At 34.1% G+C, this 23,219-nt stretch overlaps 1 protein-coding gene across 5 annotated transcripts; it reads left to right on the top strand.

Annotated features, from left to right (window-relative positions):
- Window positions 1-692: 692 nt before the first annotated feature.
- On the top strand, window positions 693-21,991 carry LOC111043463 (FAD synthase). Of its 5 annotated transcripts, XM_039429735.1 has the most exons (9): window positions 693-961; window positions 4,873-4,934; window positions 10,105-10,227; window positions 10,341-11,995; window positions 13,793-13,998; window positions 14,795-14,936; window positions 15,801-15,922; window positions 19,187-19,316; window positions 20,246-21,991. In XM_039429735.1, the coding sequence occupies exons 4-9, from the start codon at window positions 11,126-11,128 to the stop codon at window positions 20,249-20,251; spliced, it is 1,476 nt and encodes a 491-aa protein (XP_039285669.1). In that variant the 5' UTR covers window positions 693-961; window positions 4,873-4,934; window positions 10,105-10,227; window positions 10,341-11,125; the 3' UTR covers window positions 20,252-21,991. The 5 variants fall into 5 exon arrangements, with proteins under 5 accessions (XP_039285669.1, XP_039285670.1, XP_039285672.1 ...); XM_039429736.1 differs by lacking the exon at window positions 10,105-10,227 and having other exon boundaries at window positions 696-961; window positions 11,017-11,995; XM_039429737.1 differs by lacking the exons at window positions 4,873-4,934; window positions 10,105-10,227 and having other exon boundaries at window positions 743-961; window positions 11,017-11,995.
- The last annotated feature ends 1,228 nt before the right edge of the window (window positions 21,992-23,219 follow it).

Consider the following 23,219-nt stretch of genomic DNA (forward strand, 5'->3'; position numbering starts at 1 on the left):
TTGCTGTCATCTGGCATTTACCTTCAGCAGGTGTTAGAGGGGTCAGCAGAGCATCTGCAGTCTTCAACCTCATGGTTCCTGGTGAATTGTTTCCAGCTGAATGAGAGTATGAGAGCAAGAGATTGGTGTATGAAAGGAGGCTCCTTTTCCTTTTATATAATCTTTGAAATGCAAGATTTAAAAAAGCTTATTTAATGCTTTAACACATAATTTAAAAAAAAGGAACATATCTGTCAAATTTTATAAAAATTTCATAATAATTTTATAAATGCGGAACATGAATATAAATATAAGTACATTAATATAAATGCAAAATCTTCGACTTGAATTTGGACCTCTTTTTCCTCCGCCAATTGGAAAGCTATTGAAAAAAATCGAAAGTAGGTATAGTGAGGTCCACGTTATAATGGCAGTGGATAAAGATAGAAGAGCTGTTCTCTGTCTCAATTAATTATATTTCCACACTGTCAAAAACATATTTGGCATTGTTATGCAGCTAAAAAAGGATAGTACCACCTATTTTGTGGAATGACAGACAAGGATAGCAACATCAAAATTAATCAATTCCTGCCATTATAACGTGGATCGCACTATAGTGTCGTTCGATAGATAAGTGTTCGATGGTTAACAATAATTTGATCCCAACGAAATGTGGATGTGAAAATGATCACCCTTGTGTGAATGTTCCTTTCTTCATTCCGAATTCTGATCAATTCTATAATTCACTTCTTCCATCACTATGGAAAAAGAGGAATGAAGAAGAATAAAACGTAAAAGAAAACAACTGTGGTTATGGTTGGGAAAACGTGGTTATTCTGCTTTTTATTAAGTTTGTTTTCCTGAAACTTTTTAATAATATAATAATTGACTGCTCTAAAACTTGAATAAACTTCAGCATATTACAATATCTCACTCATAAATAATTATTAATATTCATACACTTTAAACCTTCATCGATACGGTAAGCTATTGATTTGAGGTTAGAATTTGCTGTTAGATTGCTTTAAATTTATTTTGTAAATAATGATTATATAATTATTCTTATATATTATGATCTATGATTCTAATTTATTGCTCATATTATGCTATAGCCTACAGAGATTATTTGATGTACTATATTGATTGCATTTGTTGTAAATGTCAAAGTGTGAAATCTATGAAATTAATGTGTAAAATCTGATTCCAATTAAAAAAAAAAATAATATCTTTTGGTTAATGTAGATAAGCTATAATATTTGAAAGGCTGTCAAAGTTTCAATTCAGAATTGTTTCAAAATTACATTGGTAATATTTGTCTATATTTTTATTTCTGATTTGAACCTCTAGAACTGTCTATATAATAGGCCTAGATATTTAGCTGTTAAACACAACGGTAAAACAATAATAATAAACTTTCTGTCCATAAAGTGACCATGCGGGGCATGCTCACAAGAGAAGTCAAACATGCATAATACAGTGCTCATATTTCATACTTCCGTCCTACGTCATTGACCAGCTTCCTTGATGGACGGCGTCTTTTTATATTCAGACCTAATTTGGTCGTCGTTGATTGTAAAAATTTATACAAAACTTGTCAAACATTAACGTTTTTAAAGCTTAAAAGTGGATCGAGATGGTTGGTCGGTTTCCTCTAAATCACTTGAATCAAGTTAAAGACTTGTCGGCCTCAAAGTATTCAGCCACAGAGTAGAATGGCATCCCACGCAGCCAGGCTCTAATCCTTCTACCAAAACTTCTGTCATCCAGATCCCTCACCATGTCTGGCAGCGCGTTGAAGATCTTCTGTGCCAGTACAGGGATACAGTCTCTTTTCTTGTTCAATCTGCAGAAGGGTACATCAATTTTAGCTTTCCCTCTGGTATTATACGAATGCTTATTGACTCTTCTTGTCATTGAGTGATAATTACTTTTTGTGTAGCAAGGAGAGCAGAATATACTGGTTGAACATCCTATAGATACCCAGTCTGATGAAGATCGGCCGACAGTGATTGAGCTAATGTTAGCCTACCGTTTTACAAGGTCCACCTCCTGCCTGCAAATCCTCTTTGCCTTAATGTATTGATTATGGATGTTCTTCCTCATCGAGACAAGATTTCCTTCTGCAATCCAGAGCCAAGACAAAACTGAAGTAACCCAGGCGTGTACCAGGCATTACTTTTTTGTCTACATGAATTTATTTTCTGGGCCAGATGGCTCTTTTTGATTCTTGTCATTTTTGCAGGAAAGATTCTGTCAAACACGTTAGAGAATTCTTATAAAAGGAGTTGAAGAGCTCTTCTGGGTCATCCATTGGGTCAGACAGAATTTCGGTCCAGTCTAAGTTGGCCAAGCTGCTTTAAGTTGTGGAATCCTCTCAGGGTCAATTTTTCTAGAAGATTTAAAGTAATTGGAGTGCCAAGGTACAGAATCTGAAGGTTCACTCACCGACTTCAGCCACATGTTCATTATGACAGCGTCATGATCAGCAATCATAGGATGCTGGATGTCCACTTCATAGTTCCAGGAGTCAAGAAAGGTTGCAATGGTATCCAAGCAGTTGTCACCTCTAGTTGGAGCATGACTCGTGATGTACAATCCATGACTTTGCAGCAGACACGTGAATGTGTGATATATGCTGTTTTCTTCATTCAAGTGGATATTTACGTCTCCGCCAAGGACTATAGGCATGTTCAACTTGTTCAGGCTTGCCATACAATTGTCCATGGCAGTGAAAAAACGCTCAACATTTGGGGAACGATGACAATTACATTGTATTTTTCGACTTTTACTCCAGATAGTTCAATGTCAAGTTCCCTACAAAACATACTCACGTCGACAGGACAAGACAATAAATCTTCTCTTAGATAGACTGCAGTTCCTCCATTCTTGTGATTTGAGCGAAAGTATCCTGCTCCAAATTTCAAATGTTCAATAGTATTGTAGAATTCAATCTCTTGGCCAAGAAGATGATGCTCACTTATACACAAGACATCAGGATATGACTTTCCAACAAAGAGAGAAACCAAATTAATTTTTGATCTTAAGTATTGCACATTTACAAATATCATTTTAAAATTGGTTAGGGAATAATTATCCTCACTCTGAGCATCCAGCTGAACTAATTCACATCTATTTGCTTCGGGCGAATGCAGTTTAAATCACCTGCTTCAGGTTGTTTCCTTCCTCTATTGAAAAACTTGGACACCAGAATGTCACTTGGCCAAAAGTCAGAATCATACACCTCACTCAACAAACTGGAAGGCACTCCTATTTTGAATGATGAATACTCCTCTGGAAATTTTGCATTCAACTTTTCAACCACATAGTCAGCTTGTTTTTTACTATTCAGATAGTCTTTCACCTCAATTACATTTGTATCAGGCACAAAACGAGAAACAAATATAAAAACTTTCCTACCTGCAGTCGATAATTCATGCTCACAGTGTGAACTGCCTGTAATAATTTTTTTTAGGGCCTGATGAATTGGCTGGCTTATCTCCAACAGTCACTGGTTTAGAAACTCTGCTAAGATTCTTCCTATTACTTTTTTCTATCTTGAAATTTGGACTTGACAGAATCAGCATAAGTAAAGCTTTGTTGAACAGCGGTTTTTGTAGTCAAATTTTCACGCAAGTTCATATTAGGTCTACCTACACTTTGTTTCTGATGATTCTCTTTACTAGGGGATACAACATCTAGGTTATGTAGTCGATTTGAACTTAGGTTAATGTTAGCTAAGTTCCCTTCAACTTTGTCTTCAAATATAGCCTAGTAAAATCATCAACATTTGTAGAACTATGGTTAGTCACGTCATTATTGATAGAATTACAATAATATGTTTCCGAAAAATTTGTAACGCGCCTAGAAGTATTGGGGCATGAGTACCTTAAATTTTCAACATTTCCTACACGCTTGCTCAATGCAACGAAATTATCACTTAGACGACCTAATTCATCAAGAATAATAGTCAGATTTTCAGAAAATTCACTTTTTTCTTCGTTATTAGATTTGATTTTGTCAGTTTCTGCATGTTCAGACAGTACTGAAGCAGCCTTAACCTTGCAAGCTACGCCTTGCATATAGCCTACATTGTTTTGTGATCATAGTGAAACGCTTTTTGTCTATTTTTTCTTCGCTGCTGTAATTGAGGTTGATTTTTTCCTTTTATTATAATTTGTAATTTTCCAGTTTATTTTATTTTAAAAGCCTTTTGCTGATGACTAACATGTGTATGTGCATGATAAACATGCATGTTCTACCGTTAGTGGCCAGCCTTACAACATTCGCATTGTTCAATTGTTCGGTCAGCCTTATAAAATGCTAATTTTTAACAGTTTCCATAAATTGAGTTTTATATTGATTATCAAATTGACTCATATCTATTTGTCAAGTTATTCTGAATTAGCTTGATTAATTAACAGTCATACCCACCCCTTATTTATATTTAAGCTGCAATTATTATGTTGTGTTGTAGTCTTTTTCTATGTATTTAAAGCTAAATGGATACCAACCTACTTTTTTGTTTAAACTTGAAATTTTTACTCCAGGGATTTGTATTCTTGAAGATAATTAAATCCTGATGAAAGAAAATTGGAATAAATCCATTGCAAACACTCCCAGTTCATTGAGAAATCAATTGACCGTTGACTAGGTGATCATGGTATTACTTCGCAGGTATTTGGCAAGAGTAGGATTGGAAAAATCTAAATTACTCAATATAAGTTTTTCCATATTTAAATATTGCGTATATGTTACAGTTTCATGGGCTTTATATAGTTTCAAAATTGATAGTTTGATTTTACTACCTAGCAAATTATTTTTCTTCTTGTTAAATAATTATTCTATCAGACCACATCCTATTTACATTAAAAATACATTGATTTTATGTTCAAGGAGAAAACTACATCTGTATCTATTGAGAAAAACATTGAGCTGCTGTGGCCATTTCAATTACTGTAAGTATTTTTCAAAATAGCCAAATCATTAAGACTAAATAACTTTATCAGTTTGAATAATTAAATATCAACAATAATTGGTCAATCGTATAGTAGCCTATGCTCTTCTCGTTTTATATCACTCCTTAGAAATAATCGTTAGTAGTGTGATAATGATCACCTGTAAGATCAATGGCGTTCACCCTTATAAACTGGAGATTATTGTTATACTCTCTGATAACTTAATGTTTGCTGTTTGTCTTTTTTCCGTTAGGGCTACTCTTGAATATAAATAAAAATATAAATCTAAGGGGTAAGAGAAAGGAGACGGGGCCGCGCTACCTGTGCACTGGGCTATTGTTCCAAAAAGGTGCATCCTCTATCTCTCGACTAGCATACTTTATTGTCCTCTGATTCTGCTTCATTACCGTACTCTCATTAGTGGCCCCGTGTGCTTTCTTGAATGCAATTCTAGCTGGTAGCACTAACTTATCTATTACTTTGCACCTTAAATCAGTTACTTGTATTTTCTGCAATTATCGAATGTAAATCAGTGATCAAGTACTTGTAATTATTGTATTATTCCCAATGGTTCATTTGATGAAACTCAACTTGCTCACAAGCTATATACAGACTAACTTTAGTTACATACAATTTGGTACTTATTGAACGTACGATTTTTTTGGCGTCCTTTCAAATTCTATTAGATTGAACACAACTTGGCAAACGTATATGATGTGTATCATGTCTTTGTCAAGTCCTATTCAATCTCGCAGAATTTACAAGGACGGGTAACAAATGTACGTCCAAAAATCGATTTGGGCTTTACACACCACGTAAATTTGACTAAATTTGTACTAGTCATCGATAGTAATGTGGGTGTTTATCCAATCACTGTATGCTACCACTGGTTTACAGCTGAAAGTGCCTTCAAGTAACCACACTGGTCCACCAATATATTGCTCGGAGTAGAAACCTTAACAATAGACCGCGAAAATGTGGAAATTCAATAACAATAGGTGACCACTGTAGGGTCTCTAGAACTTCTACCTGTCCATCCATTGTTTTCGGGGCCCCGTCTCATTTCTTTAACACCTTAGATTTCTATTTTTATTGATGTTCACTGTTTATATTTGATTGTGCAGCAACGAAAATCATCGTTGCCACTCCCAAGTAACTGGCAACAAAGGAACCGATTGATCGAGCCGGGTTTGGGAGAAGTCCACCGTGTATGGACAATTTGTTCACGAGTCGAGCCCAACGTGTCACTGCTCCTGCCAGGCTGGGCCACTATCTCCGTAAACAAAGCCATTGTGCATTCTGATGACGTCAGCACAGGTAGGGAGGGCTACTCACCACCTCCTACAACAATAAAAACACTAACTCATATTTGTTGATTTCAGCTGATCTATATCAGCTAGTGTTTTTATTGGTGTAGGAGCCCTACCTGTGCTGACGTCACCAGAATGCACTATGACTTTGTTTACGGAGGTAGAGGCTGGGCTCGGCATGGCCCTGTCAGGCTCGCCTTACTGTTCATTTGCTCCATTACAGCAATCATTTGCTTTATTCGTAGTTTATAGAATTTCCTAATTCCCTTCTATTGAGTAAATTTATTTGGGTAAAGTCCCTTTGTCTTCTTCAGTAATATCTTTACCCACTCCCAGTTTTTGCGTATTATTTATTGAAAACACATTAGTTAATGTAGCTGTAGTAACTTCCTCCAGTGAGCTCATGCTTGTAACTGAAGTCAGTATTAATATCAGTGTAACTCTTAATCATTAGTGGAAGCGTGATGGTGACTCATACATTCTGCCCTTCAAGGCTGAAGGATTGTTCCCAATTTAAGGTAATTGGGAACAGTGATCACTTAGAAAGTTCAGTGCTCTCAGATTACATAGAAGCCAGAAAGCCTGTTATTTAATTGTGTGAGGGAAAGAGCAAAAAAGAGATTGTTGTTCTTTTTCATAGAATCGACCTAAAACAGCAACATTGTGCTCCAATTCTCGTAAGAAATAACATTACTATAAAGTCCCGTGCTCCAAACTAAGGTTTGCATGGACTATAGTTTAATATTTTCTTTTTTATTTAGAATAAAGTGAAAATTTCAACACTTTTAAATTTTGCCATCAAAGAGCGGTGACCAAGAGACTGTGTGTACTACACCAGTAGGAAATTTTCAATATTGGGAGCTCCATTCCATTAGATATGGAAGACTGTAGTTTATTATATACAATGTTTATACTTCCTCTAGAAAAGCTTCTGATGATATGTGTTCTGTTGAATTTAGCATAAATATTGTTCAACGATTGGAGAAAGACAAGTAATCGTGTATGTTTCTATCCTCTACAGGTTTCTATTTGAAGCTACGAAGTAGAGATTATCTGTGAGTAACAAGGTGGCAATAATGATATTATCATTGATGAACTATAAAAATAAGTCCAAGCTATTCACTTTAATCTGAATATTGCTGTTTGGAATCTGTTGATATTACTCACGTGAGATGGATACTTGTAACCGTGGGAATTCTAATATGTCATCTTCTGAGGACATAAAAAGAACAATTCGTGTTCCGCCAGAAACATGTAGAGGTCTAAAAAATATTTCAGATAAATCAGTGTTCACAAAGTCTACGAACGTTCCTTGTTTGATCACATGTGCAAAGAATATTGGAAAGCTGCATAAGATTCTTCGCAAGTACCTTATTCATCTCAGAAACTTCAAACCGGTGACACAATATATTGATAACGATGGAACTCCGGATGAACAAAAACGGACAATATTGTTGGATCCGGATATCATTTTCTCGTTCGATTCATTTCTTGGTAGAGAGAAAGAGGAAATGAAGAATGTTGGGGTCACAGAAGATGATTTTAGATTCACTAATTTAGAGATAACTTATGACAATTGGTTGTTGAATGATTTGATAAAAGCTGTTCTCCCATTGAATCTAAATTTCTCAGGATTTACTGTAGTAGGTCATATTGCGCATCTCAATTTACGGGAAGAGCTTCTAGAATACAAACACACTATCGCTCAGATATTGATAGATTCAGTACCAGGTGTGAAAACTGTTGTAAACAAGTTGGATTCGATCAGTGAACAGTTCCGACATTTCAAAATGGAACTGCTAGCTGGTGAAGATAACTTCGACGTCACCGTTAAGGCGAACCAGTGTGTCTTCGAATTCAACTTCAAGAAAGTGTATTGGAATTCGCGTCTGACAACTGAGCACTCGAGATTGGTGAACACCCTTCGTAGTTGCGATGTTCTGTATGATGTGTGCTGCGGTGTGGGTCCCTTTGCAGTGATGGCTGCCAAGAAAGGCTGCAAGGTTTTGGCCAATGACCTCAATCCGGATGCAATCACTTACCTCAACAAAAATATCTCCCTCAATAAGTTGAAAGGTCTCATCGAGCCTTTTAATATGGACGGCAATGATTTCATAAAAACTGTAATTAAGAATCACTTACTGAAAAATACTGATAAAGAAACCACCGCTAAACGCCCAAGAGCCAACGTAGTAATTAATCTCCCCGAGTCTTCACACACACTTCTCAAAAGTTTCCTAGGAATATTCTCCATCAAAGAATTCACGGATCTACGATCTGATGTGATCCTACATGTGTACGTTTTTGTTAAAGGGGATGGGAAAGGAGAACATGAAACAACTCCATCAGAGACAAACGTTTCTGAGAGAGAGCATGAGGCAAAAGAGCTTGTGAGAAAAGGGTTTGGTGTTGAATTGAGTGATGATGTCATGGAGGTGTTCTATGTGAGACATGTGTCTCCCACTAAGGACATGGTTCGTGTCACCTTGAAACTTGGCATAGAGGTTTTGGTTGACCGAGGCACCAAACGAAAACATGAAGATAGTTGCACCGACTTGAATTAAGACTCTTGCAATGAAAGTCTTATTTCATTTATGAAATCGGTTTTTAATTAGTTATTTCTACGGTTGATAAAAATACAATGTTGTATAAATTTTGACTTTATCTTTGTACTGGATAATGTTTCTATTTTGTTTGTTATAGGTGTATAGAAAACTACATATGTTCTATAATATAATATTATACTATTCATATATTTTCTAGAAACGTAATTCTTCAAGGCTATTCAATTTGTTAGATGTAAAGTAATAGCATAGTACCCTTCTAAAAACGTTTTGGAGTAAGCTTCCGAAACTGTTTGTTTTTTATTTTGTTTTATTTATTTATTGGATAGAGCAAACAATACAATAGTCGGAAAAGAAAAAACCGGCTATTGCCCAAAACTTCTTCAATTTCCTAATTTTGTCTTAAATTGTCCAAATATTATGTAGGTTATGTCCATTTAAATTTATACACTAAATCATCAATCTGAATATAGTTGTTATTTTATATTGAAAGTTTTCAAAAGCGTACTATGTTATTATTTCACAACTATTAATAATATACTTATTCTTGAATAATACATCTATTTGTTGGCTGTATTCTTCAATTCAATCAATTGCACACCAATGGATTGAGTTCAAAACTTACCATAATTTTTTACATTTTAGAGATTTTCAAATCAAAGTGTTGAGTTCCACATTAAAATCGAGTTATTTATGGAATTGATTTCAAGAAAATATTATTTTATAAAGCCTAGTAAGTAGCAGTAAACAGTTGGACGAATGATTTTCAATTTGTCAAATAAATACTGACAGAAGTTGAAACATCCAATCTAAAAATTAGTTATCAGCTTTCCTATTTTTTAAATGCCTCAAAGTACTGATTGTTCCTGAATATTGACTTCATTAATCATTCAGCACTACTCATTCTATTTTTATCCAAAGAGTTTTTCTGTCATCAATCAACAATTCAATGAAATATGAAAATTTCAACTTATAATTTATTACAACAAATTAATATAATATTGCAACTTTTCTATGAATAAAACTTATGAAATGGCGAATAATAGCTATACTTTAGTACATAGTTATTTCATTATTATGTTGAGAACTCTTCAGAATTACTTTATCTAGATAATTTTATCCATTATGGGTTAATAACATCTTATCGAGTTGTATAGTAAAAGTTATATAACAGTTGTTACGTTGTGCATGTCATTTCTAATTGTTTACCTTATCAATGTGGTTTAGCCGATACGAAAGTGAAGTGAAAAATGAAAAAGAGACAAAAAACCTCAAAAAAAGTTGTTGGTGTTTCAGCAGGTGACAGCCATGGGAAAAGATCGCAATCAGAAAGTAGCCAAGAATGTGTTCAAAGTGGCCGGTTCCCGCGCATTTAAAGCAAAAAACAAAGCCAAGCCTGTCGCGATGAACTTGAAAAATGTAAGAAAACACTTTTCCATTCCTATATTGAAGAAAACTTGACCAAAAACTCATTGCTTTGCTCTGGAGTGTGAATAGGAAGTACTGATATGATATTATTTATTGATTTACAGTTGCAAGTCAACAAGAAGGAAAAGGTGGCTCAAGTTGACAACCAATGGAACGAGCTGCAAACAAATGTACTGAAGAGGAAACCAGAAGAAAAGAAACAAGTAGTGATGGAAACAGAAAGCCCGGCGGAAAGGATAAAAAAGTTTGAAGCCAGTGAAAGACTTGAGAGTGAAGCCCTGGAAAAAATCGAAAAAATGAAATGTTGATTCATTTTGTTACAGCTCAGTGTTAATACTATGTAATTATATTTATTTTAAGGAGTTTTTGCGTATTTATTGTTTGTATCATCAACTAGTTTATACATTTTCTATGGTACGGTACCGTATATAATAATTAGTAATAATAGACCTTCTGTCATGTCATGTTTGTTCATAATAATTATTTCATGACCTACTGTAGACAGAAGATATGATAATCGTCGGTCAAATACATGTTGAATTTAATGCTTGTACACATTAGTTCATCATAAAAATCAGAATTTAACAATGTTAATTATATACTTCTGTTGTAAGATATTATAATGACAGTAATTAGGAAAATATCATTTAAAAAGCGATCTTAATGAGAGATATCAGAAAAAAATAACCGTTTATCGATGCTAGGAGCTCTTATGGTTAAATTTTAATCCTATATTTCTGTATCCATTTTACTATTAATAGCCTCTACATTTTTTGTCAGGTTACTTGGCTGCGCGGTAACTCCATTCCGATCAAATCATTACTTTTATCATAAGCGCATTGTAAAAAACAAATTTTTGATTGAAATTAGAAGAAACAGATCATCTACAATGCCAGACATGTCAGTTGGAATAATTATAATCGGAGATGAGATTCTGAAGGGGCATGTATCGGAAGCAAACTCCGGATTCTTGTGCAAGGAGCTCTATTCTCTGGGAATCAAAATAGGAAAAATATCGGTCATACAAGATTCAGTTGCTGAAATAGCGAATGAAATCCGTACAATGAAGAGTAGTAATTACAGTTACATATTAACTACGGGTGGTGTTGGTCCCACACACGATGATGTAACCTATGAAGGTGTCGCAAAAGCGTTTAATACCGAACTAATGTTGAACAGTCAAATGATGGATTACTACAAGTCGTACTGTGGTAACGTAACCGGTGATATGGATAAGAACCCGCAGCTGCGTATCGCCAACATACCAGTTGGCAGTGAAATAGTAATCATACCGACTGGTAACGAAGAACCGTTCAAGTCCTGGAACGGTTATCCTATTGTGAAGGTATCCAATGTTATTGTCCTCCCCGGAATTCCTGAGCTGATGAGATTGTGCTTCAAAGAGGTGAAAAAGTTGTACTTCAACGACATCCTGAGGGAACTGCATCACAGAAATTTGTTTTTCGATTGTAATGAAATCATTATTCTCAGCGCGTTGAACAAGGCTGTCGATGTGTTCAAGGAGAGTGTTGTGTTTGGTTCGTATCCCGTGTTGAGTAGTAAGTTTTATCAGACCAGAGTCACATTGGAAAGTAAGGATGAGATGGAGGTGATGAAGGCTGAGGAGTTTCTCCGCTCGTCTCTGCCAGAGCAATGCATCGTGGACCCTGTGCTGGCCACTGCTGGTGAAGACGTGTATGATCTAGCAAACAATACCAATGATCTTCAATTTGCAACCGTCTTGAAGGCATCTATCAAAGTGAGTTTACTGCTATTTTACAATTACATTTATTATTACATATTCTCTTAAATGTTGCTTACTAATTCGCAAATACATGTCATGTAGCATACTGTATGTTATTCTTTCTCTGTATTATAAGTCAATGAAACTAGATTTAAAAATTGAGGAAATGGAAAGTTTTGCATTGTGATTTGCTCTTATCTTTGCTTGTAGTTGGAATGAAATTGGTTGAGACTTGAGCTTCCAGAGCTTCCTACAGTCCTAATATCGGCGTTGCCAGATTGTGTGAACTCACGACCTGCAGCCCATGTGACTGTATGTGACAACACAGATGTCTGTGTATTATAATCAGCCACATGGGTTGCATGTGAAGACGCAAATTCGCACAATCTGCCAACATCGATATTATTTGATTGGCTGTAAGCTTGTTTCAACTAACTAGATTGTAAGCAGAGTAACTTATTTTAAAAACAAGCTTGCTTAGTATGAGCGTTGAGTAGTATTCGCTATCTTCCAAACCCTTATTAATTATTGAAATATAGCTTTGTGATATATGCTTCATTAGAAGAAATATAAAAGCATACTTCTATAGACCTATAAAATCACAGATTCTTGATTTTACTGTACTATATAGCCCTATAGTGTTTTTAAATATTTTTATTCAAAAATATCTCGCTTGTTTCGCTTGATTAAGTAGTGATTTGAGTAAAATTATCAAGAAGTTGAGGAAATTAGAAAAGTATTTTGAAGTTTTGCTGTAGACAATTTTGATATTTTTTTATGCGGTCGAAATTTATTTGTTCTCATGTATTCGCTATCCAATCTAATAACTAGGTAAGCAAAATCTCTCTGGTCACACAAGAACTTCAAGCGCATATATTATTCAAAACCACCCACAATATTACTTATTCCAGGTTATTCTGGTTCTCAATTTACAGTATTGTCCAGCATGGAAAACTAGATAAAACTTGACTAATCCGGATCTTGGATAGATCCAGTTCCTTTAATCAATACGACCGTATAAACTTGATGTTTTATTCTATTCACAACTCATTATTAGTTGGCATGTGTATGTAGTGAATAGCCTAAGTAAAAAATTCATAAGAATCTTAATTCTATCGATATTTTGTTATAGAAAATTCAGAATAGAGTACCTAGTTCTTTGAAAGCCTTTGTTTTCTTATCTTATCCATTTAGGTGAAATTAATTCGACTTCATGTAGGTCTGTTTTATAGTGAGGTCCACGTTAGAATGGTAGTGAAGAAAGATAGAACAACGTTGCCGATCCTCTGTCATGTCAATGCTTTCTACAGACGGTACCTAGGTGATACAGGTTTATTGATGTAATATCAACTGTTCATTCTAGTTTAAAATAATAAATTATATTTTATTAAGCAAGAAATGATATTTTTCAATAATTTCATAATGAATTTTCATAATTGAGATTAAATATTTTTCAATTAATCATTAATTCTACATTGTTTAAAGACGATCTGGCAACAGAGCAAAGCGAGAAAGAGATATCACTATCCGCTTTATTGAATGATAGACAAGGATAGCAATACAATTGCTAAACAAACACTGCCATTATAACTTGGACTACACTATAGTATTATCGATTAGTAGAGTAGTGAAAGTTGTTTATGTTGGGTTACCATGGAAACCATAACAGGTGGTCACTACATCTGTTTGTGGGGAGTGCAATTGTTGGAGGTTGTGTAAAAGGATGTAAACCTCAAGAAACACTACCAATTGTTGTTTTAGTATTTATCTATCTTTGTAACAATAAGCAATTTTCGTTATTTTCCATGCTAGGTAGTTGAAGAAGCGTTCGCATCGCATAAGCCGGAATCATTGTTCATTAATTTCAATGGAGGAAAGGACTGTACGGCTCTACTCCATGTTGTGGCTGCAGTTTGGATGAAAACATTCAACACTCTTCCCAAAATACGTGCAGTTCACTTCAAATCCAATGATCCGTTTCCAGAGCTAGAAGAATTCATAGAAACTACTATAAAACGGTAAGTTTAAACGAATTAATTCATGATACTATTTGATGATTAAATATTAAATTTGACGTGTAAAATTAGACATTCACACTTATCTATGTACCTATAAAATTTATTTTTCATTTTAAAATTCACTACCAATTTGACTCAAGTTTACAAACACGATATTAGTAAACTTTATGGCCCGGTTACACAAAAACCTGTTAAATTTTAATCGTGATTAAATGCCACCTGAACCAATGACAGAAGCCTTATTCTATTCGAAAAAGCCTTCTCTGATACTCTGATTGCTTCTCGTTGCATCTAATCGCAATTAAAATTCAAGAGGCTTTTGTGCAACCGGACCTAATACTTGTAATTTGATCAATTTGATAAATAATATCTAAAAAAAACTTGTGAGTTCGTTTGACATTGTTCATGGTATTTATCGTCTCTAATAAAATTATATTTATTTGATTTAAAACAGCTTATCGAAGCGTATATAGGCGAACATCAATGAATACCTTGAGATATTAATTATTGGTTCGAAATTTTATTTTTAAGAACAAACTCCTCCTTACTAGGAACAAGTTTGAATGTTCAATATCATTTTAGTAAAATCATTGATCATTTCCATAATTAATATTCCTCAATGTTAATCTAAGCTTTTCTATAAAATTTTCTTATACCGCGCCAGTATTTGGTCCAATAATATCTTTGTCATATTACCTTAATATCTTTGTCTTATTATTATCTTTGACTTTGCGTATAGGGTATGTAATTAATTATTCTTCAATCGTGAATACTAATGTTTCGATGTAATTTTCAGGTACAATGTTCCTGTATCTCACAATAGAGTTCCAATAAGGGAAGGTCTGGGCGATTTGCTGGCTGAAAACCCTGAACTCGTGGCTGGATTCCTAGGAACCCGCAGATCTGATCCACATGGAGGCTCCATGCAATATAATATGGTAATTATATTCCCACCTCATGATTCATTCAATTGTTTGTTTTCAATTCATTCAAAGTCATTTTCGCTTGTCGATTTGAAATGGAGACAATGCTATGATCTTCATTGTTCTATTTCTTGGCATTGACTCTAGTTGAAAATTTTCAAGTAGAACTTTTTAGTTCCAACTGTTTTTAGCCTTGATATTGCTACAGTCCTGGAATTAGATTAACCTTGCTGTCTAAATAATGCGTCTCGAATGCATTATGGAATCTTCAAAAATATTGTATTTTGCAATTGAGAGATTGTATAAATTAATAGATTCTCCTACATATTTTTTCCAAGTTATCACAAATCGCTGATCACAACTTCCCCCTTTCATAAATGTTATGTATTCAACTTTATTCACTATTGTTTGGGTGCATCTTGCTACAATACATTTTTCTTATAAGCTTTTTTGGTGCACCTTCCACAAAATAGTTTTGGGTGGCTGATTTAATTCTTAGGATTCTTAGTAAATGATAGCATTTCTTTTAAATATATGAAAGCTTTCATATGATCCATAAATCCCGTGAGTTCAAATTTATGAATTCATCACGAAGTTTCTGTAAAAGTTTCACAATATTTCTAATTAAACCATTATCTTCTAGCTTATAACAGCAAGCTTTCATCCCTTAAAAACAGCAACTTTTGTTACCAGTGTACTCGTTTATATCAAGAATTTAGTTTAGTTTTTCGTAGGTTACTAATAAAATTCTCATGTAATCACTGATTGTCCCCTTATCTAATTTAATTAAATGCATTTCTTATAAGTTCAAAATATTGTATGGAATAAATTTTGTGAGAACTATAGTACAAATTATAATTTTTGTATATGTTTAATTAGATGACTGACGCTGGCTGGCCCAAGCTGTTGAGGATAAATCCACTTCTAGAATGGACTTATAAGAACGTGTGGACGTTTCTGAAGGATCTCAAGGTTCCTTACTGTATCCTCTACGATCAAGGGTAAATAGACTTCTTGATACCAGTTTAAAACTTGACAGTACAGTAGATGTTTCACGCTTTTTACGTTTCATTTACTTTTATTTAACATTTGAAAAGTGTAATATTCCAACTGCAATTTGTGCAGGAATTGGTTTAGTGAATTGTTGAGCACTTTGAGGTTTGCAATAATCATCAAGTGATAAGAGCTATTTGCTTTTAAATTAGAACTGATGGTTCTTTTAGATTGAGATTTAGTTATAACCAAGAATTTTTGATGTATTCTTATTGATCAAAAAACAAATATTCACCAAGTTCACCAAGTTTTTGCTGAAGTAAAAGCAGCAGACTTTTTGATTTTCAGTATAGAAATAGCTTTGACCTTTGACAGCGAAATCGTTTTAATGTTTACTTGAATACAGTATATCAGAATAATAAAATTCTTCATCTACTAATTGCTTCCACGATTGCTTCTCAAGGGTAATTACTCTTACTCTTAATTTTCACTTTATTTTAAAAGCTATTGTTCAAGAAGTTATAATATTGTATTCTTATTATACAACATTAACCGTGTCATTCGAGTGTCATCACTAATGAAATATTATTTTCTATCTCGCCAAAATCGCACAAATCTCTCATTGTCGTCATTCTGTAATACAATCGATTTCCACTTTTTGATGTTGATGGGTATTGATTTGTTGTCAAATTGCCGTTTCTAATGTTGCGTTGGTTTCCGTATAGCAAATAGTAATATGCTAGAAATGTACATCATATCGATCCATAACCAAAACCACTTTCTATTATTTGCTGAAGCCCTGGCTTTGATGGATTGCGTCTCGCTTTCTGTGTAGGCTGTAAATAACTCAGCTAAAACAAATATTTTTAGGCATTTATAGATTGACATTAGTATAAACTTGGTGTATTTGAGAAACAGTGTCTTCGGCCATCAAGAATTGATAATTTGATTTAGTGTAATTGATCATTCCAGGCGTGTAACGAGTGGACTTATAATACTCGTTTCGTGTCTGAATGATTGCGCTCAATTATTCATCAGTTGTGGGGTTGTTCAAATCCCCGATCGCATGACGTAACTGACATTCAACAGAAATACTTTGCAGATAATAGCGGCGCTTCTTCAATCGTTTCCCACCGACCAGTTGCGTAGTGTCTCCCGCCGGTAAAAGTGACCCAACAGCCCACTCTTCATTCTTAAGAAAGTTCTCCATCAAACTATTAATAGACGTTTTGTTCTATTTCGAGTTTCACTTTCATTTTTTATGTACTCGTCGAAATGTGTTGCTTCAGTAAAGACACTGAGGGACGGTTTTGTGTTGTCCTTCTTATACTGCTTGTATTGTCTTCAATAGTTTCGTTTATAATAGTTACACTTCCTGTTTTGGTGTCCTTGACCACTCATTACGAACATGGCAAGTGTTATCTTCATCAATACTCCGAGTACAAACATGTTGATGAATGTAAATGGTCTTCTTGTAATCAGAGCTGCACTGCACCGTTGTACTTTTGCAGACAAATTCTTGTTAGCTATCAACTATCGAAAGACAACAGCTCAGGGATAAGTCGATTCTATGTGAATAGTCATGGATGTGGCTTCCATTCTCCACATATTTGTGCTGATTTCTTCAATACTTACTCCAATACTACCTCAGAATTTGAGTGTTATGTAGCGGTTGCCAAATACGACCACGCCATACCTCATGCTGAAACTCTCAGTGCCTCCACTATCAGGAAACTACTGTTATCGTCTTCGCCAGCCATTATTTCTGTTTTCATCTCTGTCTACATGAAAGTGAGAAAGATTTTCACGCATGGGACGAAGAAAATCAAGCCTAGTGCTAGTTTGAAGTTCAACACTGATCGGACTAAGTCGTTCTACGAGAGGAAGTTGAGCGAAATTGATTCGAGAAAAAGTTCAAGTTCGAACAAGTTGAAAAGTGGCAACGGACATGCTGTTGTGGACACTCCTTCCACTGACGTGTCGGATCAGCAAGCTTTCAGCTTTCAACCAGAGTGAATCAGTTTTCTGTAACTACATGATTAAATCTTTCCATTCCACTTTAAACAGTAATATTATGCATATACATAATTACCAAAGCTTCCACTAATTTATTAAATGATATTGTGTAGCTTGGTTTCTTTTCTTATGTGTAATAGCCTAATAGAACTTCAAAGAATCGCGATAAAGGCAAACAGGTTGTTATATTTCATCATGATCCAATGAAATTGTTGACAATGAATGTTTGAAAGCGATTGATGATATGTTCAAACTTCCGAAGAAATGAAGAGTGTTGCAAAATGTGTTATGTGATTAAACTTGGCAAATAGGAGTCAATATTTATAATATTATGTAGATACGGGAATGCAAGTATGAAAATACATGGAATCATCCTATAAATGAAATAACTCATTCCTCTATCCAACTATTCACAGTCATTACTCTTGCAAAAAAGAATAATACTAATCTGTCTGATTTTCTGTATAAAGTGATTGCTAGAGAAAAATGAAAATGTTTGTAAGTATTGATTTTTAGAATTATGCGAAATCTATTGATAATTTGAGTTTTTCAAACTTCAAATCCACAGAATATAGAATTAAAAGACATACATTTTAAGCCCGACAATTCCACGTGCACCACAGCTACTGTTACAGTCAATTCATTAATAATACATCGCAATAACAAACACGCAGTAACTTGCAGCATGCAACTTGTTGAAAAACATTTGAAGTCTAGTGTTCAAATACTACCTTCACTAATTTCCAGTTAACACTACATTATGAAATGCTATGGATAATTCCAGTTGTACCTAGTTTAATGACGTATTACAGTCACAACTTGTTCAGCGTAGAAATTTGTTGTTGAAGCAATTTGGAAATTTTGGTGATAACAAAAAATGTATTGAGTAATTTTTGTATTGATTTGTAATTTGAAAATTTCCTGGAATGATTTTTTCCTATTATACAAACTTCATTATATTCCATATTTAACAGTTTCTTGAATGTTATAGTTCACACAATATCTAGCAATTGGATTAGTTTATCAAGAATATGTTAGTGTGCGTTGGAAGATTCAAAATGTAATTCAGATTTAATTTCAGAATTGAAATTTAATTAATTGCCTATTACGACAATTATAATTATAATACAAGATAGAGAAAGGTTGATCAGAAAACTGCGTTAATTTTTCAATTTTGATCAACATCCTTTTTGTATTACTGTGGAATACTATTCATACACATGATATTCAATAATATTCATAATTTTTCTATTCAGATACACCTCCATTGGAAACAAGAGCAACACGTTTCCCAATCCGAAGTTGAGTTTTATTGACAGCGATGGCGTCAAGAAGTTTCATCCTGCCTACACTCTCGACGACGAATCTGCAGAAAGAGCTGGAAGGGTAAGTTATCATAATAACTGATTCATTCTCCTTCAAACTGGCGTTGTTTTCTGCATTTTTTTAACAGCTCACAGATTAAAAATTGACAATCTTGTTGTGAAATCTCTGATAAATCGAGAGTTTATCAACTTCCAACCTTGGCTTGGATTATTTTCAAAATCAATTAGAAGAGAAGTTTTGGAGGTTGTCTGATATTGTTTTCTATTTTTATAAATAAATTTAGATATCATTCAACTTCCTATTCATTAAATAGAATTCATTATTCCCAATCTTAAAAAATTATTTATTCAATAACATCTGAAAAAGATTGTTGTCTTTAATATTTTCTATGTGGATTTGAACATAGCCTATTGTATTTTTTGTTCTATATGTGTGACATGGTTCAGGTATTTTCTATGTGGATGTACAAACTTGTTTCTATCGGTCAATATATCTATAACTCATTGAAATTCCTTGAGAGGAATTCCTTTTTACTAGCCTAACTGAATGATTAGAATATATTTATCTTATCCAATCCCAGGATAAACTCCTCTAAATCTATAAATCCAGCTTGAAAAGTGGCAGTAATTACTTGTATTTTTACGTCTGTAACCTATTACGTCTATTAACCATTTGATTAATAATTAGTATTCTCATAGAAGTGTAAATAATTATACTGTAGTCTTTTATGCCGAAAAATTCACTGATTTCAAGTGTCTGCAAATTTAAATTCCAAACTCTTGATGTCATGTTCGCAGTATTCAAACATGTTGTATATTATGAATGATCAAGTTCACCTTGCGTGACATGTTGTGGCACGATAATAACAAATATGAAGGTAGATAGATAAAACAAATATCATACTCGTCCTTGTAGATCACGTGACCTTCACGATTTCATGTTATAGATGGAGAACACAAATATTATTCTAGGTATTTCATTTGTTGCAGGCATGAAAGTATTCCCAAAAGAATCTCGGATGCATGTACTTATATGACTTGGTTGTTGAAAGTAGCCTATGGCAGCAAGGGTCGGGCAGTTATGGTTCACAAGCAAAACGGCCAAATGGTCATTACCAGATCTGCATCCCAAATACTAGACCATGTGATAACTGAAAAAGAGCTGTGCGATCCTGTTTATAAAATAATCATCAATTGCGCTAGAAGTATTGAAACTGAATTGGGAGATGGAATCAAACGTTTCGTCTTTTATACGAATGCAATTTGTAGAGTGTTGACTAATGATTTGAAACATGATGTTTTTAGTGAAAAATTGAACCAGTTAGTTTGCATTCAAAATGCTGTGAAACTAGCTGAGTTGGAGTACTCTGGAAAAATTGATGAATTAAATTTAGATTCATTGAGAAAAATCATCGACAACTTCTTTTCTACTAGATTTGCAGCTCCTGTTTGTAGTATGTTCACTAAAGTTGTACATAAATGGATCAGTTCATTCTCCAACATTGATGAAATTGACGATAGTACAATAAAGTTCATACATGAAAATTTCAATGTCCTTTGTAAAAGATACGAAAACCCTCATCTATATCAGATTCATCCGTTTGTAACGGAATTTTGTTGAAAGGAGAATTTATCAGATCATCTTCAATCCAAACCAAAGAATTCAAGAGTATTTTAATTGTTTATCACCTAACAGAAACCGAAAAGCGTACTCTTAAAAATACGGAACATGACTTGATGTCAATTTTGAATGAAGTGCTTGGCAAAAATCTATCTAAAACTCTGCCAATTTTATTGATCACGAATATAATATTATCAGACCCTGTTAAATGTTTTATTCGTTTGAAAAGAATATCAAGCTTACAGGGAGTTTTGGAAGAAGATGTTGTATTTTTGCAAAATCACTCACATTCTTATTTTAAATTTGGTGATTTTATAATTGATTGTTCACTCCTGCCTAGCATTAACACATTGAAAATATCTCCTGCCAATGTATCTCAATTGAATATAAGTTCACCCACTAAGGACATTGGAATTCAGTTGCATTCTTCTCTGTATAATTTGATTACCTTATTGAACTACACAATTAGTAATAAACTGTTGGTATTTGGTGCAAATAGTATCTTTCTAGAAACTTTATATTATTCTCTGTCATCCAAGGCGGCGCATAATAATTTACCACCGATTGTCAATGGTAGAAGAATTCTGAATAATTGGCATGATTCTGTGTCTTCCAATATTTCCTCATTATCACTTAATGAAAAATCTACCTCCTATGAATTTGTTTCTCACTCCATCAAAACTATTTTAGACTGTAAATACATGGATAACGATTCCTTGATATTATTGGGTAACATCATTTTGTCATTTTTCAACTCTCATACTTTTGTTGAGAATTCTCAAACGTTTCTAGAGCTTATTCCTCTAGAGTTGGCAGTTTTGCACAGGTCATTATCAGCTGCCGTCAAACTTTTGAGTATTGATAGAATCTTGTATTCTAAAAGGCTCAGCTGAGTGTCTTTTGACATTCAGACATGATGGAAGGATATTAGATAATATTGTTCGCTCATGGAGAATCATGCCAATATCATTCACTTTTTTATGACAGAGTCAATTTACCATGTTTTCCTGTGAGTAAATTTTTATGTTTCTATGATCAGTTTATCTGCAATACTGTACTCGTATTTTTATATTATTGAAAATTATTGTTCTTTAATAAATTATCCAAATTAAAAAGTACTGTATTTATAATTTCTTCCCGATCACTTTTCATATCTATATATATAAAAGCGAAATGGCACTCACTGACTGACTGACTGACTGTCTGACTCACTCACTCGCAGAACTAAAAATCTACCGAACCAAAAACGTTCAAATTTGGTATGTTCAGTTGGCCCTTTAGAGGCGCACTAAGAACGGATTTGGAAAAATTTCCAAAAATACGCCCAAAATCTGCGTTTTTCAAGCGTTTTTTTAGTGTTTTCTCAGCTTTATCGAGAACAAGTGAACAGAAAATGTTAAAATTTAGTACAGAAGCTCAGCTAGGGTGTAATAATGTTGTGTTAGGAGGAATTTGCAATAACGTCAAAGATGCGCCCAAAATTAGCGTTTTTTTGCTTTTTCTCAGATTTATCGAGAACAAATGAACATAAATTGTTCAAATTTAGTACAGAAGCTAAGCTAGGGTGTAATAATATTGTGTTAGAAGGCACTTGAAATAACGCCAAAGATACGCCCAAAATCTGCGTTTTCCATCGTTTTTTGCGCTTTCTCAGCTTTATCGAGAACAGATGAACAGAAAATGTTCAAATTTACTACAGAAGCTCAGCTGGGGTGTAATAATGCTGTGTTAGAAGGAATTTGAAATAACGCCAAATATACGCCCAAAATTAGCGTTTTTTTGCGTTTTCTCAGTTCTTTCATCAAGTAATAGACAGAAAATGTTCAAATTTGGCAAAGAGGTTTAGCTATGGTTTAAAAATTTTTTGATGAGGTGACTTTAATATTTCATCAAAGATACGCCCAAAATCAGCGTTTTTCTCAGCTTTTCTGCGTTTTCTTAGTACTTTGACTTTCTAATGGAATGAAGCATGCTCAAATGAAAAATGCAGGCGAGCGAAGCGAGCCCGCTGATCTCATTTTTGGACGATTCAGTCGGGGGTCCAGGGGGCGGAACCCCCTGGCTAGACGGATACAGCGAGCGAAGCGAGCCTGACGGCTAGTTCATAATAAACAACGGAATGTTCTCTGATCCCTAAACATTTTTGAATTTCAAATTATTGTTAATCAAATTATTTCTTGAAAATTCTTATGAATTGTAGGATAAGCTTATTGCTTCAAGAGGGCCTTTTTCTATATCATAGGAATTATTCATAATTCTTATAAAACAGATCAAATCTAATTTCCCAAAAATATTAGAATATATGGCAAGAATGAAAAAAGTGATTACAATGAATTACTCGTA

This window comes from Nilaparvata lugens, chromosome 5, assembly GCF_014356525.2.
Source record: "Nilaparvata lugens isolate BPH chromosome 5, ASM1435652v1, whole genome shotgun sequence".
Classification (NCBI taxonomy): domain Eukaryota; kingdom Metazoa; phylum Arthropoda; class Insecta; order Hemiptera; family Delphacidae; genus Nilaparvata; species Nilaparvata lugens.